We start from the raw sequence: 26431 nt of genomic DNA, 5'->3' as shown, positions 1-26431 counted from the left end.
CGTGGCATGCGTCACCATTAGACAGTTTTGTGTAGACTTCGTATTTAGACAGAGTGAGATCATTCTATAGGCTTTTCATGCTGAGTAAAAAATTGCATAAATTTACTTACAATAACCTATAGGAAGAATAGATGGGGTTTAGAAGGATGGCCAGACAGATGGTCAATGAACATTCATGATGATTTAAATCAAGTTAAGAGATTAAGCATGAAAATGTTTATTTTTAGATGAGAGCGAAGTACAGCGGAACCTCCAAAGTTCAAGTCACTTGTCGCATTTGAACGTAGGGGTGTAGACTTTTTTGAGGGGACCATGACCAGAGTGTGTTTCTGTTTTATTCATTTTGTTTATATTTATTCATAGATATTATATGAGATAATATAAAAATTAAACAATGCTTAATCATTAAAAAATATATATATACAGTAGTTGTGTATATGTGGACATTACATTTAAACCAACCACACCACATTTAAGAAGCCAAATGTTAATATTGTGCCCTACATGACCCAAAATGTGATGACTACAGTGGTATGAAAAAGTATCTCAACCAGTGGAACTTCTCAAGTTTCTGCATAAAATCACCATCAAATGTGATCTGATCTTTGTCAAAAATCACACAGAAGAAAAAACAGTGTCTGCTTTAACCAAAACCACCCAAACATTTATAGGTTTTCATATTTTAATGAGGTTAGTATGCAAACAATATCAGAAAGGGGAAAATAACTGTACCCCTGTACATACATTACTGTATGTGGGATGCTAAGTCTTAATGAGATTAACCACTTGATACCTTAATTTTTATTTCATGAAGCAATGAATTTACAAGCAGTACTCAATTTGGACATTTAGGGATGTACGTAGTTTCTAAGGGGTGTAGTCACTTTCGTTGCCAGGGGTTTAGATATTAATGGCTGTATTTTGAGTTTTTTTGAGGGGAAAATAAATTAACTCTATTATATAAGCTGCACACAGACTACTTTACATTGTGTCAAAGTGTCATTTTGTCAGTGTTGTCCTATGAAACGATATACTTAAATATCTGCAGAAATGCGAGGGGTGTACTCACTTTTGTGATACACTGTACATCAAAAAGCATTGAGGGAATACATCAGAACATGAAATTAATAATGGTAATAATGATCATTTAAAAAAGATAATTAAATTGAAAAATACAAGAAAACATTGGAACATCCTAAATTAAAAAATCATTTTTTAAAAAGGATTTTAAAAAATTGAAATTGAAAAAATATATATACAATGAGAGTAGAATAAATAATACATTTTTTTAATAAATCAAGAAAAGATTTAAATAATAATAATAATAACAATAAATTGAAGAATATTAATTTAAAAAAATTAAAATATATGAAAAAATATCCAGTGTATATATTTGGGAAAATATTTTTAAAATGTTTAAAATATTTTGTATAGTTTTATTTAAGTTATCATTTTTCATCTTTTTTTTTATTCTATAATATTCGCATTTTTAGCTGTATTTTTCAATTTAGTTTTCTATTTTTATTTATTTATTTATTTTTATTTTAGCAATACTATTTTTTAAGTACTTATGTATTCCCCCAATGCTTTATGTACGTTAACTCTTGGGCTGCGATTGCCATTGGCACAGCTAGAATGAACATTCATTTGCTGCCAGCCCTCCCATTTCAAATGAGAAGGGTCCAGCTGTGGTCCGCAGTAGTCGCCAACCACGCCCCCTTCCCCTGCTTTCTCGACCAATCAGATTGACGACGCTAACCCTTACCCTAACTTTAAACCCCAACCCCTTTTCCACGTCATGGGACGCGGAAGGCACAAAAAAGGGGCGTGGTTGGATGGGCGAGTACTGCAGGATGCAGCTGGACCTACTTGCTTCAAATAGACTGGACATCTAGTGATAAACACATTTCAATTCACAGCGGAAGGAGGATTGGACACTGCATGATTGGACGTCAAGCATCATTAATGGCACTGAAGAAGTTAAAAGTAAATTCAGATGATAACTTTTTTTTTAATTACCAAAGGTAGTCCAACTACTTGCCCTATGAATGGTTCACTCTATCGATCTACAGCAATACCTATAAAAACACCACTAGATGACAGCATTACTTAGTAAACCTTACACTGCTTTGTTAGTAGAATATGGAAGTGGATGGCATATGATTTTAAAAGTTCAGCTATAAAGAAGAAAGGTGATGAATCACACACCGTCTGGTCAGTAAGTGTTGGAAGCACAATGGTTTTCTCCATGGTGTTCATCACCAGTTTCCAGAGTTCTTTCAGCACTCTCTTCAAAACTGTCTTCTCGCAGATTTTAGCAAACAGCGACAGGCTGCCACGAAAAACAACTTCATGTAAGAATCGTGATACTACTACTAATACTCCGAGAGAAACGGTTCATTTTTCCCCCACTCACTTGCTGTCCAGAAAGTCCATGATAGGTTGCAGAACATTGTCTGCTTCCTGAACGACGCTGCCATTGGCTGGCACAGTCTGACCTTTGACCTGGGCCAGGATATCCCCCATCTGTCTGACGTTGTCCTCAATTTGGGGCTGGAAACTGCAGCAAACAAAGAACACATTGATATTGACTCGAGCTCTGTTTGTGAGGCTTAGCGGAGCTGGCAATGAAATGTGATCACTCACCTCCATCCCCCGCATTCAAATAAAGTAGTAGTAAAATACGCTTGACACAAGTCGATTTCAGAAAAGTGAAAAAATACAGGGTGACTTTTTAACAATCCAATAAAACCAAGAGTGATGGAAGAAAAACTATTTTATTTGTAGTAATTGAAACCTTAAAACATGCCATTTAACAAACTGATGGAATTTTCATATTTTGAAAATGATGTTCTTTAAATGGCAAATGTACGAATGCATTTTTGAAATCTGGTGAACTGGGATACTGTGAATTTCAACCTGAAATCACTAAAATGGCTCATCGTTTCCTCGTTCAAGGTCACTGTCTCCCAGTGTTGCTCATGTCTGCCAATACCCAAAAATTCCTTTTTTTTCAACAGTGGTCAACAACAGATTTCAAGAATGCATTCATAGGGGAGGACGCCATATAAATGATGTAATTTTTAACTGAAAATTTCTATAATTGTTTCTTTTTTTGCACCACGGAATGATGTGATGTGGGCCTTTTTTTTCACGGACGGCAATGTGTGGGAGAAAATTACAGAAAAAATAAAATAACAAAACGGGGCTAAAAACGAACATTAAGTGCTGAGAAAATGCAACTCACCATACGCTGAATCAAACTTTTTAACAGCGGGCTCTGCAAAACTTGATGGCAAATATCCTTGATCGTAGGCATAATGAGTTTTCCAATCGTGAAAGGGTTCTTGGCTTTAGCAGTACGGTTTACCACGAGGTATGATGTTCTCAGTGCATTCGCTTTTGTGCCTTGTTTACTAGCTTTTAGCCACATATGATGCAGAATGGACTTGGTTGTAGGCTCTTCTTCTGGCTCAGCAGCAGTATTTTTTTCATCAACAATGGTGATAACGAAAATATTTCAACAAATTTTTTCACGAATATGACGTGACGAGCTAAAAACGTGGCTTGGGAAACTAAAATGTAACGAGACGAATGCCAGTTTTCATCTGACGAGACAAGAACGAGATGAAAATTCGCTATAATTTCCATCATAAGTGTGACATTTTCCTGTCGCAAGTGTAGTTAGCATGCATCAGAGCAGTGTTTGGTCGTGTCACTCATGTGACGTGCTGCCCCGCCCATACACACCCACGCTTACACACCGGTGTCTCTCCAGGCTCCAGACTTGCCTTTTGTGAAACACATGTCAAGTGCTGATTAGTAAGTTTTGTTTTCATATCTTGGCTAGATATGCCATGTTGCTTTAGCCCAGTGCTTCTCAATTATTTTCTGTTCCCACCACCCTCATTCAGTAAGAGGTAAACGTATTGCACCCTCCCAACTCTCTGCCGCCACTGTAAATAATATAAATTGTCTATAAAATTATTATTATAAGTACACCTCTGCATAACATTGTAGTAACTAGTAAGTAATATAGCCCAGTTTACAATAAATTATAACTATATAAACATTGCTTTGTTTGTAACAGAAAAGACTTAAAGCACATTAATTTGGCTAAATTAAAAAAAAAAAAAAAAAAGTCACATCCAAACTGTAAAAATACACTCAAGGTACATTTTTTGACCATTTGATACAGACAAATAAAATGTAATAAAATCAATAAATAATAATAAATTCAAATTGATTAGCAACATTAACTCATGAGGACAATATGCCAAACAATTTGACCGAAAAAAACCCCAATAATTAATAGAACATAACGACAGTGTCACTGGACAGAGGGACAGTTTTTATTTTATTAGCTCCTTTGCTATGGTGGGGGTTATTTTGCACTGAACAACTTGGTATGTCATCTTATATGATGCTAACAGTGCTCGCTGGTTTACTGATGCAACACTGACAAAGTGGGGCGAATGTTGGCAATATTCGGCGCAGTTTCGCTGAAAAAAAAATCAAGCGGCTTATCAATTTGATTAAGGTCTAATGTTTTTAAGTGACGTCTTATTAATTTTGGCTTCCTGCTGTCCGCTGCATATATTTTTAGACACAGTAAACAGACTGGTCTTTCCTTGTATCCCACTGTATTAAAAGTCAAAGCCAAAAGCCAAATGCTACATACGCTTCGTCGTATTTCCTCGTCTTAGCTCTTTATATCTTCAGTGTTCTTTGCTGGGTGCTCTTGTTTGGTTCTAATATACTGCGCACACTCTGAAAATGAGAGCGCCACTGCCACTCACTGAGTGGATGTGCAATTACACTTTATTCTAGTGCAGACATGTCCAAAGTGCGGCCCGGGGGCCAAATACGGCCTGTGGTCAAATTTCATCCGGCCCCCAGCCTCTGTCATAAGATGAATAACGTCTGGCCCGCACACAGACTTAATAAATTGGTCAGCAGTACTGCTACCAGCATATGAAGTAGCTTACACATTAAATGCTGATCCTCATTTACCCACTAAAAGGCAGCAGCCCTTCAAGCAACATTACCCCATGTGACCCTTGACTTTCAATTTTCTAAAATGGCAACAATCAACAACAACAACAACAAAAAAGTTGACTGCAACGGCCGACACTTCAAGGATAGGTGGAAAATGGACTATTTCTTCACTAAAGTAAGCAACAACTGTGTCTGCCTCCTTTGCAAAGAAACAGTCGCTGTTTTTAAAGAGTTTAATGTGAGGCGATATTACCAAACAAGACACTCTGACATGCACGACAAGATTACAGGGAAGATACGCTGCGAGAAATTGAAGAAACTTGAAGCTAGTTTAATTTCACAGCAGCAGTATTTCGCAAGATCCCGAGAATCGAAAGAGAACGCCACAAAGGCAAGTTGCGAGATTGTTGAAATTATTAATTTAAAAAAAATAATAAAGCAAATGTGACACACAGAATGGCTTGCTAAAATTTGCTTAAATATATTGTTCTACGTAAAGTACATCAGCCAAGGTCGGCCCCCCACATTTTTACCACACCAAATCTGGCCCCCTTTGCAAAAAGTTTGGACACCCCTGTTCTAGTGCAACAAAAAAAGTATGTTCCTCGAGGTCACATGCGCCACTTGGGGGTGGGAGGGCGTCGTACACTCTTGGAAAACTTTTTACATACAGTTTGTGGTGTCCAAGGGGCTTTAATTAATTAAAAATAACGTACTGTTTTCCTGCTGAGTGTGTATTATCATCATGAAGATGGCGTTGTCCTTGTAGACTCACAATTATGAGCTCTTCTGTCAATGTTCATTCAAAATTGTTGGAAACATTTCACTTATTTATTTCTTCACGGACTAAAACTTTTGAAGATTACAGACAAAAACATATTGAGTGACTGTCGACTAAAACTACTAGTAGACGAAATTTGTTTGAGTTTTCGTTAACTAAAACTAGATGAAGACGAACACATTTTGATTTTTGAAATGACTAAAATATGGCTAAGACTTTTCGTCCTATTTTCGTCCAAAAAACTAATACTAAGACGAAAATTAAAAGGCTACCAAAAACAACACTGCTCAGCAGGTGGCCTTTTCCCCGTAAAAAAAGCTGTCCTAAGTTGTTTTCAGTCATCTTCGCTAACGTGCGGGCTTATTATTTCCGGGAACAAATTTGATGTGCATACATCATTACAGAGGACAAGCCCACATAGATTAAAAAAAAAAAAATGCTCGATGCTAGCTCCAATGGATTTCAATGACGACTTCCAATCTGGTTTTATTACTATATCTATTGACTAATCTGAGAAAAACGACCGGAAGTACACCGTCCGCCATTGCTGAGTTGTGCCCGCAGCACACAGCCAACAGCATCTAACGTTACTTTTTACATTGACTAACGCTGGGCTTCTCTAAGTGTGCAAACACTCCAGTAACGGTGGCCAACCACTAGAGGGCGACGTACACAAATCTCTACTCGGATTACAGTAGTCATATGTCAAGAGGCACAGGCCAGATTGTGGTCGTTAACAAATAATTATTTCTCTGCGGCCCATTAGCAAATGCGCCACTGACCGGTGCAGGTCCCCGGCCCAGTGGTTGGGGATCCCTGTTTTAAGGGTCTCAATTACTATGAATGAAATATTTTTCTTCCATTACTCAAAGGTTCCCGTTTTTTGGCACAACCCTGTATTTGTATTTTTTAACCTTATTTACATTACTTCCGGACAAGATCGGCACACCAACCTGACGGCGAAAATGCGGCTGAGGTCGTCCATGACGCTGTTGAGTTTGTTCTGCAGTTCTTTCAGGAAGTCACTCGCCTCCACATTGAGCTAAGAGAATAGCAATGGGATGAAAAAATGCAGCCTAGTTAGATTACAAAATACTAATTCTGGATAAATTGCGTGGAGATGGTTTGTAGGTTTTCGGTCACTTCCTAATCATTTTGTGGTATTTTCAGGTCAATTTCTTTTTAACTTATTGGATGCCATTGACGGCGCTAGACATCCAATCCATTTTGACTGGGAGGGGCAAATGAACGCATATTTGCCCCTTCCAGTCAAAATGGGTTGAATGTGTAGCGCCGTCAATGGCAGTCAATGAGTGACCTATACAGATTAAAACGAATAGTTTTCCATGGTTTTCGGTGTTTTGTGTGGGTTTTTTTTCAGTTTTTGCAACTGTGTTTTTTTGCATTTTTTTGCAGTTTTGCAACCGACCCCACTCAGTTTTTCAGGATTTTGCTTTTTTTCTGTTTTCTCAGGATTTTTTCGTACCTTATACAAAGATTTTAATGTTTTCCGCGTTTTTTTCCCCGTGGTTTTCATGGTGGGGTGGGGTTTCCATTGATTTTAGGGAATTCTTCGGTCACTTCATGTACGTTTTTGGGGCATTTGCGGGACTTCCTGAGGATATCAGGTCATTTTATCCGGTTGGAAATATATGGTGCGATTGAAAATAAATGAGGTGTTATTGTGAAATTTTGGTCCAAAACCCACGTTTCTTTGGCAAAAAGTGTATACAAATTTTTGATTTTCTCGATTTCCCCCAATTTTTTTTTTTTTTATGTGTATATCATGTGAATCGGACGAAAAACGTAAGACAAGATGCTTTTTGAAATCTGAAAATTTCAGTGTTTTTTCCATTAGAAATGTCGAAAAAGTGGAACAGGAAAAAATAAATATAAATACTGTATGTGAGGAGATTTGCTTGCGAAACATTCAATCAGTGTAGAATCAAATGATTATAACATAAATCATTCTGCTACTCACATCTTTGCCTCCCATTGCTTCAAACATCTTCTCCAGCTGAACACGTAGCTGCTGGATATTGTTGATGATGATACATGGCTGCAGATTTAAAAAAAAAAAAAAAAAAAAGAGTCAGAAATCATTCCACACACCTTTGAGTTTCACACTTCTTTTCATCTGCCTGCTGCCAGTATTTGACTGTAATCAGTCTACTCGATCCCTCACGAAAAAAGTTGGCGAGTCAGGAAAAGCTTAGAGTTTTCACTAATTAAATCCTCCTCTGAGGCACTGGTCTCTTTGGGAGTGCTGCCCGCTTTTCCTCAGCTTCTACAACATTCAGCTAATTACACAGTCTTAATTCACTTTGAAACACTGCAAACCTGCCACGTCAATTGCAATCTCAAGAAGCTGGTGGTTTCGCTACAAAGCAACGTGGTGCAAAGTCGATATGGCTTCAAACGATAATAGTCGTAATCCCTAATAAATATATGAAAAAAAACTTTTGAGTGTTATTGAGGTCCATAACCACATTGTATTTTTGTTCTTTTTTCCCCACCAATGTTATTATTTATTTATTTAAAAATATATATAAATATATACAGTGATCCCTCAATTACCTACCGCTGTTAATGAGGACCAGAACCGACCACGTAAAGTGAAAAACCGCGAAGTAGTGTCACCCTCACCCCATTTTTAACACACATTTTTTTGTGTATTTATAATATCAATATCAATAAGTGCATACAAAACCCTATATTATATAAAATAAATAATATGAACAGCATATGTAAAATAATGTATAAATTATATAATACATATTGTACATTTATTCTCTTACTCTCTCACAAGATTTGTGTATCTGTGTTAGTGTACATACATAAATACATGCAAATAAAGTGTACATAAATATGTTTTTAGAACTCTTCTATATTATTATTTATTTATTTATTTTTTAATCTGTGATGCACTGAGGGCGTGAAATTTGAGCCGCAAAGTAGCAAGGGATCATTGTGCATGTATATATATATGTATATATATTATATATATATATATATATATATATATATATATATATATATATATATATATATATATATATATATATATATAAGGGCTGTCAAACGATTAACATTTTTAATAAGACAAGATGGATATATACATTCAACATACGGTACATAAGGACTGTATTTGTTTATGATAACAATAAATCAACAAGATGGCATTAACATTATTAACATTCTGTTAAAGTGACCCATGGATAGAAAGACTTGTAGTCCTTAAAAGATGAATATTAGTACAAGTTATAGAAATGTTATATTAAAACGCCTCTTAATGTTTTCATTTTAATAAAATTTGTAAAATTTTCAATCAAAAAATAAACTAGTAGCCCTATTCTGTCATCAATGTGTGTGAGTACACAAATTGACAGGTAGCGAACATAAGTTCCAAAAAGAAATCATATGGTGTGGCAAAGTTGCATGGGCTTTACTGAAGTCATCTCTTTTTGACAGGAGCACGTTTCTTGTATTTTTGTAAAACTGAAAATAACAAGGCAATGTGTCAATTACTTGCATAAATCACAAAATAACATAAAATGTACACACACGTGTCCATTTGAGCAGTAGCACTAGCCAATTAGCTCACAAGCATCTAACAATGTAACTGCATTTCACCATATATGTGAACAAATTCAAATACACATCATCAATAACTATCTAATGCTCATGAATATAAACAAAGGAGGAATATAACTCACAAGCGATGCATGTATTAGACACAAACAGTGTGATGGGGCTATGAGAACTGCCACTGAATACTTGATGCGGACGTTAGCTGGTCTGAATAGCACTGTCTATTAAGTGTGAGTTCGCGTCGACATATAATCACATCAGAAAAGCGCGCCGAAACCCAAATAATCAGCTGCACTGAATCGCCAGCAGAGGGCGACATTACGCCACATAACATATGCAAGTCACATCCAAGCGCCAGCAGAGGGCGGAAAAACTCCATAAAACACAATGAACAAGTTGGCCTTTCACTGTACTGACATTTAAATCTGTCTGAGCGGGCCTAGTGCGTTAATTGCGTCAAATATTTTAACGTGATTAATTAAAAAAATTAATTAACGCCCGTTAACGCGATAAGTTTGACAGCCCTAATATATATACATATATATATATATATATATATATATATATATATATATATATATATATATATATATATATATATATATATATATATATATATATATATATATATATATATATATGTATAAATAACACTGTATTTAAAAAATTCAATAATGATTAACTCATTGGTTGCCACTGGGACAATAGACGTCCATACTATTTGAACTGGTTAACTAGTTTAAATGGATTTGACGTCTACCAGTGAGAAATTAAATTCACAGAAGAAGGCTGGTAAGAGCCACATGATCGGACATTTATCCTCCTTAATGTTATTGGAAGTGAAAATATTTAAAAAATAAACTAAAAATAATTGAGACCTGACGTTGACATGTGTGGAGACTACATTTTGTGCCATGTAGACCACACATGTATACCAACTGTTAATATTGTAACATTAACAATAGGAATTCTTTTGTTTACCATGACAGTAATTTCTGATTAGGTAAGGGGAGTGGAGCCAGTAAACAAATAAAATGGAATGTGCCCGTTGGTTGGTCTATCCGGCAACATTAACATTCATTTTTATAATAAAGAGGTTATTGATCAACCGTCGCTTGTCTCAGTTTCATTGTGTAAGCAGAAACTTAAGAACATTGTTTGACTGTTACAGAGGGCGTTTTGTGTATTTTCTGATGGCTGACGTGAAGATTTAAGGCTGTTGTCAGCTGGCATGCATAGCACTTGAGTTTTTGTTAGACTTAAATATAGACTTGCGTATTTTCCAGTGACTGTGTCTCACTTTTAGTCAAATATTGCCATATGCTTGGGGCATAGTTGCTAGTTTGCAAAGCAAATATCACCTGATTTCATTGAGGCCATTTTGTTGCCAATACATATGATCAGCGATAATTCAACTTCAAGTTATAAACGTCATTGCAGACTATAGTGATCCCTTGTGTTTCGCTGTTAATGGCTAGGCCCCCTCCCAACCTTGCGAAAATCGAAAATCACAATATCATTATTATTTAAATTAGAAAGTAAATGATCAATTATTATTTACACATTTTGTGAGTGTGTTCAATGTATTTATTCAGCTTTAACAGCATTGGAAAGAGATAAGTATAAGACATGTTTTCCCCCTTTTTCCCCAAAGTATAATCAACAACAAACCAAAAAAAAAAAAAAAAAACCTTATATGTATATTTATTTAAATGGTTTATAAGCACTGCAAATGTAATAATTATGGTATAAATAAGATATATATAAAATAAAACAATGATTTGTTAATGTATACATGCATATTTCTTAACATTTTAAAGCAACACTTTCCAACTTTTCACTTTGGCCGATTTTAACGATGCCGGTGGACAAAAGAGGTAATGTTTTGCCTTAGGGAAGACTGCGTTTCCCATGAGTGCCAGCACACACACGAACAGTGTCGTAAAATCATCAATGAATAAAAAAAAAATATCCCTGTCGCCTGCAGAGGGATTAAACAACATTTCTGTTTAGAGTGGGTGCGTGAAGGACGAATAGTAATAATGTAATGAATCCAGTTGTGGCTAAACAATAGCATATGACGGTTGAACTCATCAGCGCTGACAAGTTCGGATAAAAGCCGGACCAATGTTTATTCTGTACATCCTGGGAGCCTCTCTTTTTTTTTCCTCCTCAGAAAAAATATTTTTGTCTCTTTTGTTGCTCTGCCATCTTTGCAGAATTTGCGTGAAAGCGTTCGCATTGACTTCCGGCTTTATAATGAATGGGGAAAGTGACGTATGTCCTAAAGCTGTCTGCACATTTGTAGTTTTTATATGGCGGGGTTCCTGCCACCCTCCTCAAAGTTAATTAGTGCCGGTGAAAGCGATACAGACCGCCCTCAAGATATACAGTAAAAGAGGTGTCATTCGACTAATTGTCAGTCGACATTTTATCACAAATGTTATGGAATTTTTTTATTAATAATATACAATATGATACTGTATTTATTTATTTTACATTTGGAAAAAAAAAAAAAAAAAAAAAAACAGCGATGGACTCAGGGCGTGATGTTTGAAGTGAAAAGTAGCGATGGATCACTGTAATCGACTTATCTCTTTAACTAGCATCCAGTGCGTGTTTGTCATGATACTGTACCTACCACTTTCTCCTTCTTCACATGATTTGGAAATTCCTTCGCTATGATGTCAGCATAAGACAGCAGAACATTGCCAATGGTCTAAAAAGAAGAAATGAGGTTAGTCAAGTGGTGAATTAAGTGCTAATGTTACAAGAAGATGTCTGCTGATTGAATTAGCAGACGAAGGTCACCTTGGCAAATCTCTTCATGTAGTTGCCGACAATTTGAGGGTCGGGGCACTCCAGTTTGCGGATGATTTCAAAGCTCTGATTGAGTTGAGAGAACACATCGACCACAGAACAGGAGAATAAAGCGTGCTCTGAAGTGACCTGGAACTGGAATGAGAGGAACCAACAAGCACTTAACAAGAGGAGCTCCAATCTCCAATTAATCACTCTTTTCAGATTATCAGAAGGTCACGATGCAGGGCAGGGCCCTCATTTAACAGTCCTGTCGAAGCGTCGGAAGCGCTCAGCGTTAAAGTACTGTATGTGACGGGGCCGTGGATTGCTTTTTCGCTGACGCGGTAAACTTGAATCTGCCTCAGACGACAGTAATTGGACCCAAAGGATCCCTGACATACGAGATAGAACAATCCTCAGCTGCTTCGTATCGACCTTTTTGCGGTGTGTCGTGTAGCGGCAAATGGAGCGAATCAGCCCGTGATCTGTGTGTGGTTTTCCCATGATATTTTGCCGTGTGCGTTGATGTTTCCTTTTCCCATTCCCCTCTGGTACTGACTCATTATTGATCGCCACAGGCCTCAGGCAGAGCTGCCGAGTCAGCTGTGAACTACTTGAATTTCCACGAGACATGAATGAATACATCACTGGGGGTCAAATGTGAATATGATTTCAGACTTTAGCGCTGACTAGAGCTTTTTTTCTAATATTAATGGTCTACTCTCGCATGTTATGTTTTCAGTAGGGTTAGGACTCGATTACAACCAAACCAAAAAAAATTTAAATTAATACTAGTAATTAATTCATATTGATTAATCGCACTTTAACTTTAGTAATATTTGTCTATCTACATTTTCTTAAAACAGATTTTAGTATGCAATTAACTGCATGTGAAGACATAAACAGCAAAACTTTTTTTTTAGAACAGCCGTCTGCCAGGCTTATAAAACACTGGGGGGGGCCCTACATTACATACAGTGGTATGAAAAAGTATCTGAACCTTTTGGAATTTCTCACATTCCTGCATAAAATCACCATCAAATGTGATCTGATCTTTGTAAAAATCACACAGATGAAAAAACTGTCTGCTTTAACTAAAACCACCCTAAGATTGATACGTTTTCATATTTTAATGAAGATAGTATGCAAACAATGACAGAAGAGGGAAAAATAAGTGAGTGAACCATCACATTTAATATTTTGTACCCCCCACCCTCTTGGCAGAGTAAACTCCAACCAGACGCTTCCTGTCGCTGCCGATCAGTCTGGCACATCGATAAGGACTACTCTTGACCCATTCTTCTCTACAGAACTGCTGTAGTTCAGTCAGATTCCTGGGATGTCTGGCATGAATCGCTGTCTTTAGGTCATGCCACAGCCTTTCAATGGGGTTCAAGTCTTGACTTTGACTTGGCCACTCCAGAAGGTGTATTTTTTTCTTCTGAAACCATTCTGAAGTTGATTTACTTCTGTGTTTTGGATCATTGTCTTGTTGCAGCATCCATCCTCTTTTTAGCTTCAACTGTCTGACAGACAGCCTCGGGTTTTCCCGCAAAACATCCTGATTAACTCTTGAATTCATTTTTCCATTAATGATAGCAAGTTGTCCATGCCTGGAGGCAGCAAAACAGCCCCATATCACGATGCTCTCTCCACCATGCTTCACGGTGGGGATGAGGTGTTGATGTTAGTGATCTGTTCCATTTTTCCTCCACACACTACATTGTGTGTTACTCCCAAACAATTCAACTTTGGTTTCATCAATCCACATAATGTTTTGTAGTGGTGTCAACAATAATAATCGATGCGGCGATGCATCCCGATGCGGGGCATGGACGATTCGATTCGATGCGGCCAACAAGCCGAATCGATTCTGCGCATTTTAAAATATGTAAGTACGTTCAAAAATCTTCCCTGCGCAATTCCGGTGATGCAACGGATTTCCCCATTTGTATTATTATTCTCATGTTTCATTTTTTACACACCGCATTACTCTGGTTTCCCACCAACCTCGTAGAAGCCAAAATGTCTCCAGATGTCTGCTTTCAATGTCTTAGGTGCATCAATGATCTTTCTCGCTCCCTCTTTCTCCGCTTCAGCCATTGCTATGTTATGTCCTATCTCTTAGAGGTTAGAGCTTGTGCCCGAACCCGATAACATTTTGGGGCCAACCTGACCCGAAACGTGTCCAAAATGTTAAGCATTTACTTTCGGGTCGGGCCGCTGCGCCGGACTAATAAATTATTTTTAAAAATGGGATAAAACCGAGAGCAGGCTCTCTGTCTTGTGCATTTGCTTGTGCACGCAGATGAATGCCATGGCCCGCATGTTTTTTATTATATTAAACTTTCCCGGCGTTATTTGGTTGTGTAAATGCTTTTATAATGATCATAAAAATATGTAGACTATTTAAACGTTAAGAAAACTTGCGTTTTTTTCTGCCAACTGAGAATTCGTTACGGAGGACACTTTTATTCATGCACACAAAGGCAACAGAAATGTGATCCTTTTGAATCTTCTCCTCTGTGTGTCTGCAAAACCGCATGTTTTTTTTTTTTTTTTTTTTTTTTTTTTTTTTTAATATTACACTTTCCCGGCGTTATTTGGTTGTGTAAATGCTTTTATAATGATCATAAAAATATGTAGACTATTTAAACATTAAGAACTCGAAGAAATGAAAATAAATTGCTGCTGCTGCGGGGGTTTTTTTCCGCGTCACTTCAAAAAAAAAAAAAAAATTCGGGTTTTTCGGGCTGGGCCTGCAAATCTAGTTAATTGATTGGGCTCGGGCCGGGTCGGGCTTCAATACCAGCGGGCCGTGTCGGGTCGGGCTGGATTTTTTTAGGCCCGATCTAAACTCTATTGCACATATATAGTGGGCTAGGCCTACATTTTACTTTTGTTCTACATTGCAATTTAGTTGATTTTGTTTGCAACTGAACTGATCCCTGGATTGATACTGCGATAAAGATGCTGCTGCACTACCATATTTTCTTTGTCGTTTTCTTTAATATTTACTTGAATATTTTTATTGATGGGCCGTTGTGACTAAAATACAGTGACTGTTATTACTGATTTTGCACAGGAGTTCAGATGTTGCACTGTGTGAAAGGCTGCTACTGTGTGTAAAAAAAAGAGAAAGCCCTGGTCTCATTCAAAGCATTAATTAAATGCTGTGATCTGTTTTTCTTAACATATATATCCGAAAGTATTTTCATTTGACTTCAACCAGGAGTGACACAAGAGCCAATAAAAAGTTGTTTAATGTCTGACTGCTTGTGTTGCCTCATGATTCACGAAAAATATGCTTTGCTTTAGAATTTTAATGCATCCCAGGCTTTAATGCATCGCGATGCATTGCCGAACCAAACCGAATCGAATCGTACCCTCTGAATCGAATCGAATCGTGGCCCTCCGAATCGTAATCGAATCGAATCGTGAGGGCAGTGCAGATGCACACCTCTAATGTTTTGCCAAAACGTCTGTGGAGTGTCCAAGTGCCTTTTTGTGAACATTAAATGAGAAACAATGTTTTTTTAGACAGCAGTGCCTTCCTCTGCGGAGTCCTCCCATGAACATCATTCTTGGCCATATCTAGTTGATGTGTGAACAGAGATATTTGACTGTGCCAGTGATTTCTGTAAGTCTTTAGCAGACTCTCTAGGGTTCTTTTTTTACCTCTCTGAGTATTTTGTGCTGAACTCTTGACGTCATCTTTGGTGGACGGCCACTCCTTGGGAGAGAAGTAACAGTGCAGAACTCACTTCATCTGTAGACAACTTCTCTGACTGTCGATTGATGAACATCCAGACTTTTAGAGATGGTTTTGTATCCTTTCCAAGCTTTATACAAATTCAACAATCCTTGATCGCAGGTCTTCAGACAGCTCTTTTGATTGAGCCTAGATGCACATCAGACAATGCTTCTCATCAAGACAATTCTTACCAGGTGTGTGTTTTATAGTGGGCAGGGCAGCTTTAAACCACTCATCAGTGATTGGTCACACACCTGACTTGAATTGTTTGGTAAAAATTGGTTTCAATTGCTCTTTAAGTCTCCTTTGGCAGACAGTTCACTTACTTATTTTCCCCCTTCTGTCATTGTTTGCATGCTATCCTCAATAAAATATGAAAACTGATAAATGTTTGGGTGGTTTTAGTTAAAGCAGACTGTTTTTTATTCTGTGTGATTTTGACAAAGATCAGATCACATTTGATGGTGATTTTATGCAGAAATGTGAGAAATTCCAAAAGGTTCAAATACTTTATACCACTGCATAATTAACCTAACTTACATAGCAAGCGTTATCTAAAATGCTGTAAAATGCTAATTTTTTTTTTTACAATTCTCTTGACAAATCGTTCACATTTCCACAAAAACAAAATTAAAAAACGCTAAATATACCACTAAATGGAATTATGAATGAAAAAAATAAATCTTACATATGTTGGCCTTAACAGGGAGCAGCTGGATTCAGCTACTGTATGTTAGAACATTCGTCCAGTCAAAATCAATTGGACATCTATCGCTATGAGTTAAAGATGAACAAAGTGCTTACGCCATCTTTTTTGTCCCTCTCCAGAGCCCCATGGAGAAAATCTCTTGATACTTCCTCGTTTTCGTCCAACCACATGATGACAAAGGGCTCAAACCATCTGCAGGAAAACACAACATTCTTTGTTTAAAACTACTAAAAGTTGGTCCACGTGTGAAAATACTCACGCTGGATACTCAGGTACATGTTTCTGGAATGTGGGCAGTTCCTTGCAGTACTCGTTGTAAAGCCACTTCACCTTAAAGTGCAAGTTCATATAATCTGCACTTTTGCAAAGACGGTGCTTTTCGTGTTCTAAATGAAGAGATGACAAAGTAAGGGAGGGGGGAAAAAAAGCTTTTTTTTTTTTTTTTTCTAAAAGAATCTGAAAAGGCTCTGCTGTCATTTCATGTGATGCTAACCGAGGTTATAATAGTTCGGGATTTTTCAGTAAGTTTTCATTAGATTTTAGATAAGCTTTCGTAGTTTTTATTAGTTTTAATTTTTTAAAATTATTAGTTTGAAGTTAGTTATTAATTACCTGTGCCAGTAGGTTAAATCTGAGGAAAGCAGAGGTTATGTATTCTGTTCCATATGTCAAGATTATTCAAGAACAAATTAAGGGATTCTTATCAAACTTCTCAGATTTGTTTGCAATATGAAACAGAAGAAGTGATTAAATTTAGGAGTAATAAGGTCAAAGGTCACCGAGGTCAGAAAAAGAATTTCATAATAGACTAATCCATGATCAAGTTAACTTAAATTTGCAGTGGAGGTGATAAGATGAGAAGGGAAAGAAGGATGACATTTTGGGGCATGAGGGAAGGAAGGGAGTTTCCGCTTTACCAAATATGGTGATGCTTTGAATTTGATATCTTTTTGGGTGTGCCTCTAGTTTTAGTTTAACTTTATGAATTATCTCATCTTAAAAATATGCATTCAGGGGCTGAATTTTGTCTTCTGACATGCGTAAATAATGCTCCCGGAATAAAATACTTCATAAATAATAACAACAATAGAAGTAATAATAACACTGGTCTACAAAATTTTGGAAAAATATCTGCTTCAGAGATAAAAATTGTAGTTGTTTTGGTGACATGGATTGGACAATAAAAGATTTTAGTGATGGTTGGCTAAAGTACTCAAGATATTTCATGTTAAAGTTTGACTACAAAGATACTTTGGTGTAATCAAATAACATCAGTTTTACAAGTTGCAACATTTGACATGAGATGGTGGATATATCAGTGTCCGCCACCAATTATGAAATGTGTCTTCATTCATGTATTTTGTCCAGTGTTGTTAATAACGGCGTTACAATATAACGGCGTTACTAACGGCGTTATTTTTTTCAGTAGTGGGTAATCTAATTCCTTTTCTCATCTTGGCAACGCCGTTACCATTACTGAGGACGGAAAGGCATGCGTTACTATGCGTTATTATATTGGTCGAAAAGTCTGAGGGAGACGGACTCACCGAGACGACAGAGCAGAGCAGGAGTAGGGAGGAGGCAAGAAAGTTGTGACGCCGAGCAAACGCGATGCTAGGTAGCTCCAATAATACATGTTGTAGCCGATAGCCTACAAACTATGGCCGCATGTTATGGTAGATATGGTAGACATGGTAGATATCACATGTACTGTACATAGATATAACTAGATGGAAAATGACAGACATGGCACTAAATGAGTTAGTAGACAGCCGCCATCTTAAAGCAGTAGACTTTTTAGGACGGCTCTGTTGTAGAGAACCTTCCTAGCGAACCTAAGTAACTTTTTATCTAAAATACTTCTAAATCGGCAAAATCTTGACTTGGATCTATCTTTAAATGTTGAAACAGTTTTAAAACTTTCATATGTCGAAATTAGAGGGAAGGGAACTAATGCAATAATGGGAGCAATTCTAACAACTTTTAAAGTTGATTCAGGGTAAAGGGTAAATTAGGGTAAAGAATTGGGCTCGGGCCAATTGTACCAAAAACCTTCACAAAAAGCTTCACATAGTGTGGCCAATGTTTTTTTTTTTTTTTTTATTGAGGAAAAAAAAAAAAAAGTAATTATCACCAATTACTTTGCCAAGTAACTAATTACTCTTACATTCAGGTAATTGAGTTACTAACGCAATTACTTTTTTGGAGAAGTAATTTGTAACTATAATTAGTTACTTTTTTTCAGTAAGATTAACAACACTGATTTTGTCCACTTCCAAAACATATTTATGCTGTACATTGACAACAGCAAATCTTGTCAATGCTCTTGCCTACACGATTATATTCTGAAATGGTATACAATTTTTTCAGGTAGGTATGATATAAAATAACCATTTTATTTCAAGTAACATCCATTTTTGCCTAAATTGCTTGGATTTGAACATTTGTCCAGGTACTGTATCTAAAAAACTATAGCCAATTGACACTTTTGACCACATTTTTCCTTTTTAGTGAATTAAATTTAGTAAAGTCTCACAACTTTTATCCAGGAAGCATTTTGCTTGTCGACCAGTGTTATCCATAATTTTAATATTTAGCATTGTGAACACACAATACAGTTTCAATTCAATTATAATTATAGTTTTAATTTCAGTTAATGAAAATGTTTTCAATTCAGATTATTGTCATTTTGTTCATTTTCATTCAAGATAATAACATTGGTGCAGACTGACCTTCCATGGCATATTTCATATCTTGAGCAAACATATTCCACATGACCTCAGCACTGATCTTGCCCACATTTAGTTCCTGTGGGAACCTAGAAGGGCAAACGAGCTGCTAAGAAACAATCCATCACGTGATAAAAATATTTAGGTGTTTCCTCTGAAATTGGAGTACAGTGTTACTTATGTTGTTTCATACCATGAAAAGATCTAAAATAGACACTCACTTGTATGAGCCATGAAGCAAACGCCGACAAATAAAACAGAGACTCACTGATTAAGGCAAGGAGTGTAGGAATTTTTATCCTCTTCTATGATGGAGACAATGAGCGTGATGAGTTTGGACCAGAAGTCCAGATTCTTTACGCTGGGACCCTGCTCATCTGGAGGAACTGCCTTTGACTGAAAACAGAAAAGGCCACATTGTCAGGTTTGTAAACAGAAGCCCATTGGCATTCTTTACAAACGTATTTATCTAACATCATAAGTTCAAAAAGTTCTACAGTGCAGGCCTACCGGATCTGTCTGATATTCCCTATTGTAGAGGTCGTGACAGTTATTGAAAATGTACTCATAGGTTGAATTGAGACAGGCTTTGACACAGTCCTTCACAACCTGACTCGCTCTTGGGGGACTTTGTAGTTCCTGGACCTAGAAACATACAACACACACGCAAGAGAGCTATAACAACCCTCAGTTCAGTCCAAGACACATAAATGCATGCCTCGTGATGCGACATACAAATGTAAAGAGTGTTAACACATTTTCATAAATAGTTTTCATTTGGATAGGCTAATGTAGCTGATTCTAAAAATGGCCCTCGGGCTCCTTGACAGAAAGGGCGGCAAGCAAATTAGCATTGATGACTTGGTTGCTTAACCCTTTCAGTGCCATTGATGATAATAGACATCCAATCATCCGATTCTTTTAATCCTTTTGCTATGAATTTAAATTAGTTTGTCACTAGTAGACGATGAATTGCTTACCTCACAGCTCAAATGGATTAGACATCTATCGGCGTCAATGGAAGTGAATCCTGACATATTCTTTCACTTTGCATTCATTCTTACCTTCATCCTGAAGAATGTGATGCTGGTCAGCAGGTCCACAGTAGACTTGAGGTCTTGGAGTCTTTCAGGACTGCTGGCAGGGAAATTATTCTGAAGGGACGATCATAAACAGTTTTTGAATTTGATTTCTTGTATCAAGGAAATATTTAACAAGAGCCATAACAGCATAGGTGCAACTCTATATTAGGGTGTCAAACTCAGTTTTGTTACAGGCCACATTATAGTTGTTATTGATTCCTTCGGTGGGCCATTATGTCTGTCAACTAAGGCTGCCACAATTACATAGCTGACAACTTATCGATTATCAAATGAGTTGAGTAGTCCATTCAAGGGTAAAAAAACAATATATTTTTATTTTGATCCAAAAAAACAATAAATATTCTCTTTGCTTTTATTTTAACGTATTTTTACATTTGTATTTTTAATTAATATTTTTAAATTAACGGAAAAACTGTAAATATTATCTTTTTTTTTTAATACGAAAATGAGAAAAGGTAAATATTATAAATATAAAATATTACAAATATCATTTTATCTTAAACTTTAAGAAACGGGAAAAAAACAGTAAATATTTTGTCATTTGTGTAGCGAGAAACATGTAATTAATGCACATGATTTATTGTCACGCGCCGAAGAAAATTATGTGTCGAGCCCAATATTGTAGAAACCATTTTTTCCCCCAATAGTTGCATTTGGAAAGTATGTCTATTTACATAGACTTTTGACACAAAATTCCATGATAATTCAAAATAATGTTGATTATAACTTAATCACAATTCACCAGCTCAAGAACTTTAATATAAACGATCACATTTTTTTTCTACATAATGGCTTGATTTGCAATTCAGCAAGCTTTTCCTGTATAAATTCTAACAATATAATATGTCTTTTTTTCTTTAAAATACACTGAAGCAAAAAATTCAAAGTTTTCTGGAATAATCCAATTTTTTTGGAATAATCAAATTTATGGAGATGCAACTATAATGACGGATGAAAGTTAAAAAGTAGACTGAATTCATTACCCGATACATGGAGAGGTCAATCCTCAAGGAGTTGTGCAGCTGATCCAGTAACTTGACAAACCTCTCCTTCTAAAAAAATGTCAATGACAAAAGTACTCAGAAAAACACTGCAGCTGACAGATCACTTTTCACCATTTAACGTCGCCAAGTTCTATCAGATGACGCTCAGTGGAGGGAATGTTTGCGGAAGAAGGCCGGGCTTCATTTTATTTGTCTTTGTGCTCACCCAGCGGGAGCTTTTATGCACATGAATGCAATCATCTCAACAAATGGGAATTGAAAATAAAAGCAACAACATTTAGATCATTGGGTGAAAAACTTACGCCAAAATTGGAAGCAGCAAATCTATCTGAGGCGGAAACATTGTTGGAGGACTGGGTCGTGTGAGCATAGTAAGCATTGATATTGGCAAGCAAGGTGCTCATCACCGCAGGCACTCCGGGGCACATGTACTTAGATGACAAGCAGGCAAAGTGGCTGTTGATTGGAAGAAAAAAAGAACATTCAGCGAATGAACGATGCACTTTTCTAAGTCAAACTATTACAGTGGTACCTCTACTTATGAACGTCTCTCCATACAGAGATTTCAGGTTACGCCACATCTCACCTGGAAAATATTGCCTCATGTTAGCAGTTTTGTTTTCGTCAACGATGACGATAACGAAAATATTTTGTCAACGAACAATTTTTTCATGACGATGACGAGGCGATAACGTGCTAAAAACGTGTCTTGGGGGACTAAAACATAATGAGACTAATGTCAGTTTTCGTCTGACGAGACGAGAACGAGCCAAATACGCGCAATAGTTTCCGTCACATGTTCACAATGTGTGCCATTTTATGTGCAATTGGCCTGCATTGCAGCAGTGTCTGATTGTGTCACTCATGTGATGTGCTGTTGCCGGCTTGCACACATGCACACATGGTAAGATTTGTTTTATCTTGGCCCGAGATCATATTCAATGTTTCTTTAGCTTTTAAAGTTCTGTGCTGACTGATCATCTCACACTAAATGTAACTCATAGCATTAGCATAGCATTCACTTTCGCATTAAGCTAATGCTAACGGCGAGCATTGTCTTACTCTCGGGCAAGTTTTTTTTTTTTTTACATACAGTTCGTGCCGTCCAGGTGGGTGTAAGTAATTGAAAATAATGTACCATTTTCCTGCTGAGCTGTATTATAACTATAATATATGATTAAATAAGTTGGTGTTGTCCTTGTAGATGCTACAATATGTGCCCGTCTGCCAATGTTCATTCAAAATAGTGGAAACATTATTTATTTATTTATTTATTTTTGGAGGGTTTTTTTGTTTTTTTTGTTTTTTGTTTTTGTTTTTTTAATTTTACAGACTAAAACATTTCTAGTAAACGTCGACTAAAACTAGTCAAAATTAGGCTTGAGTTTTCGTCAACAAAAACTACACAAAGACAAACATTTTGATGACTAAGACTCATAGTTATTATCGTCCAACAGACTAAGATTAAGACCAAAATTAAAAGGGGTGCCAAAAACAACACTGCTTGTTAGGAAAGCAATTTCAGGATACGAAAGGCAAAAATACAATATAGCTCCTATGCCGTTGGCTATTGCCTAGCATCTTCCTGGTATCCAATTTGCTAAGTGTGTATCCCAGCGTTCTCTACATTCACCCCTCGTGTTCCGACAGCTTTACAGTATATGAGTGTATTAACTTTTATTCTTTACTCTATTCTTTGTATTTTACATTATGCACAACTCTCATCTTTTGTCTTACAGTGCTGGCCAAAAGTATTGGCACCCCTGCAATTCTGTCAGATAATGCTCAATTTCTCCCAGAAAATTATTGCAGTTACAAATGCTTTGGTAGTAACCTCTTCATTTATTTTGCTTTCAATGAAAAAACACAAAAGAGAAAGAAAAAAAATCATTATCATTTTACACAAAACCCAAAAATGGGCAGGACAAAAGTATTGGCACCCTCAGCCTAATACTTGGTAGCACAACCCTTAGACAAAATAACTGTGAACAACCACTTCCGGTATCCATCAATGAGTTTTTAACAATGCTCTGCTGGAATTTTAGACCATTCTTCTTTGGCCAACTGCTCCAGGTCTCTCAGATTTGAAGGGTGCCTTGTCCAAACTGCCATTTTCAGATCTCTCCACAGGTGTTCGATGGGATTCAGGTCTGGACTCATTGCTGGCCACTATAGAAGCATCCAGTGCCTTCTCTCAAACCATTTTCTAGTACTTTTTGAAGTGTGATTTGGGTCATTGTCCTGCGGGAAGACCTATGACCTCTAAGGGAGACCCAGCTTTCTCACGCTGGGCCCTACATTATGCTGCAAAATTTGTTGGTAGTCCTCAGACGTTCAAACAGTCCAGTGCTAGAGGTAGCAAAGCAACCCCAAAACATCAGGGAACCTCCACCATGTTTGACCATGGGGACCGTGTTCTTTTCTTTGAAGGCCTCGTTTGTGACCTGTAAACTATGTTGATGCCTTTTCCCAAAAAGCTCTACTTTTGTCTCATCTGACCAGAGAACATTCTTCCAAAAAGTTTTTGGCTTTCTCAATTGAGTTTTGGCAAACTTCAGCCTGGCTTTTTTATGTTTCTGGGTCAGAAGTGGGGTCTTCCTGGGTATCCTACCATAGAGTCCCCTTTCATTCAGACGCCGACGGATAGTATGGGTTGACATTGTTGTACCCTCGGACTGCAGGACAGCTTGAACTTGTTTGGATGTTAGTCGAGGTTCTTCATCCAACATCCGCACGATCTTTCGATGAAATCTCTCCTCAATTTTTTTTCCCGTCCACATTTAGGGAGGTTAGCCACAGTGCCATAGGCTTTACACTTATTGATGACACTGCGCACGGTAGACACAGGAACATTCAGGTCTTTGGAGATAGACTTGTAGCCTTGAGATTGTCCATGCTTCCTCACAATTTTGCTTCTCAAGTCTTCAGACAGTTATTTGGTCTTCTTTCATATCTCCACGTTCAATGTGGTACACACAAGGACACATACAGAGGTTGAGTCAACTTTAATCCATTTTAAATGGCTGCAAGTGTGATTTTGTTATTGCCACCTCCTGTTATGTTCCACAGGTAAGTAACAGGTGTCAGGCCTAGGGCTGGGCAGGTGTGTGGGTGTGTTTGTCATCCAGTTACAGGCCCAGCACCTGACGGGTGGAGCGACGGCTGCTGTCAGCAATCACCATCACCAGCCTACATAAGCCAGCCAGAGCTCCAACACGTCACTGGATCGTCTCTTTCAGTACACTGTTAGTGCTTTCTCGCGTTTTGAATATTTTCTGTGGACTCATCTGATCATCGACCTTTTGCTTTGTTCCAGGATCTTGTCTACGCCTCGTGTTTTCGGTACCTTTGCCCAGACGCTCAACGCCACAGACTCAACAGCTCTGTTAACTCAGAGCCTCACTATCTCACGTGCCTGTTTAGGGGTTCTCAGCCTACGACCGTAACAGCAGGTGCTGTTAATTACACAAATTAAAGAAGTATCACATGATTTTTCAAAGGATGCCAATACTTTTGTCCGCCCCATTTTTGGAGTTTTGTATAAAATGATAATGATTGAATTTTTTTCTTGTTCTCTTTTGTGTTTTTTAATTGCAAGCAAAATAAATGAAGACATTACTACCAAAGCATTTGTAATGGCAATTATTTTCTGGGAGAAATTGAGCACTATCTGACAGAATTGCAGGGGTGCCAATACTTTTGGCCAGCACTGTATATAAAAACATGTTTTGATGCATTTTTATGCTTTATAAAAGATTGCTGTTTGAATTTTTTTGGCCTTGGAACGGATCAGGGCATTTGCATGGAAAACGCGTCTCTCCTTCGGGAATATTCAGTTTACGAAACTACTTGCAGAACCAATTAATTTCGCAAGTAGTGGTACCACTCTAAATGAACTTAAATAATCGCATCACTGACGTCATAGCCTGATAGATGGACTCCACACCATAACGCATGGCAAACTCATCTACTATCTCCTGAGCAGTTTCCTCAAAATAAACCTTCCAGGCATCGTCTCCTTTGGCATCGGGGATTTTCACCACTCCACCATTCTGTTCCTCAGTAGTGTACTGGAAGAGATGCTGAACACACAATGATGTATCATATTTAGATTCATGTTAAAATGCAAATGTAACATTTCTAGCACAATGAGTCTTACTTCATGAAGACAGGTGTACTGGACATGATAAGGAGCCACCGTCTCCTCTCCTTTAATCTCCACGCTGATGTGCATGCGGATGGCTCCCGACACAGCAGATTTATCTGTCCTCTTGTCTGTCAGAAGCAAGGAAGATAAACAGCGCAGAATGTTTTTTTTTTTTTTGGCTCATCTTTGTCCAACCAACAGATTTCAATCTTGATCGTTTTCTTATGTTTTCCTAACATGACAAACGTCACTCATAGACTCCACCATCAGTTGACAAGACAACTCCCACGGACTTTGCGCCACGCCTTCCCGTAGGAGGCCGACCCATAGAGCGTTGAGGTGGCTTTCACTATACACTGTGAGAAACTCAAACACACGTTGCGTTCTAACACCGGATTTAGGTGGAAATAGGACGAAGATTTTACTGCATGCAAGGCAGGAGGAGTGTCTCAAGAGTGATTTTGTGGAGGATTCAGGATAATTATATTTTTCACACTATGCATGCACTTTGAAATGTGTGAATACAATGAATTGAATGGAAAAAATTAGCATAACTTTAGCTTGAAATATTTACGTAAATTGAACTGCCCGTTTTTTTGCTTTTAACTAAGAGTCTGGATTGTTTTATATTCATATCTGCAGAAATTCTGTGATTTAAGCATTTATTTTCAAGAATTTTCAACATAAAAAGCTCTTGGTCCCGTGACGGCCGCCATGTTGGATTAAACAATACCATAACTTTGGCTTGAAATATTTACGTAAAATAAATGATAACTACCCGTTTTGTTTTGCTTTTAACCAAAAATCTAAACT

At 37.3% G+C, this 26431-nt stretch overlaps 1 protein-coding gene across 1 annotated transcript in view; it reads right to left on the bottom strand.

Annotated features, from left to right (window-relative positions):
• LOC130929907 (protein unc-13 homolog A-like) overlaps nt 1-26431 on the bottom strand; it is a 78352-nt gene that overhangs the window by 17357 nt on the left and 34564 nt on the right. Inside the window, exons 20-35 of the mRNA XM_057857527.1 lie at nt 25631-25746; nt 25390-25553; nt 21774-21927; nt 21451-21519; nt 20429-20518; nt 19875-20009; nt 19633-19760; nt 19368-19453; nt 16895-17021; nt 16731-16827; nt 12182-12325; nt 12012-12089; nt 7761-7838; nt 6733-6821; nt 2417-2560; nt 2209-2332 (exon numbers count right to left, since the gene is read on the bottom strand). Of these exons, the coding sequence (XP_057713510.1) occupies nt 2209-2332; nt 2417-2560; nt 6733-6821; nt 7761-7838; nt 12012-12089; nt 12182-12325; nt 16731-16827; nt 16895-17021; nt 19368-19453; nt 19633-19760; nt 19875-20009; nt 20429-20518; nt 21451-21519; nt 21774-21927; nt 25390-25553; nt 25631-25746 (1823 nt within the window). The remainder of the gene's footprint in view (nt 1-2208; nt 2333-2416; nt 2561-6732; nt 6822-7760; nt 7839-12011; nt 12090-12181; nt 12326-16730; nt 16828-16894; nt 17022-19367; nt 19454-19632; nt 19761-19874; nt 20010-20428; nt 20519-21450; nt 21520-21773; nt 21928-25389; nt 25554-25630; nt 25747-26431) is intronic.

The sequence above is a fragment of the Corythoichthys intestinalis genome, chromosome 14 (genome assembly GCF_030265065.1).
Source record: "Corythoichthys intestinalis isolate RoL2023-P3 chromosome 14, ASM3026506v1, whole genome shotgun sequence".
Classification (NCBI taxonomy): domain Eukaryota; kingdom Metazoa; phylum Chordata; class Actinopteri; order Syngnathiformes; family Syngnathidae; genus Corythoichthys; species Corythoichthys intestinalis.
Note: the sequence above shows the minus strand (reverse complement) of the source record. Positions and strands in the feature narration are given on the sequence as shown.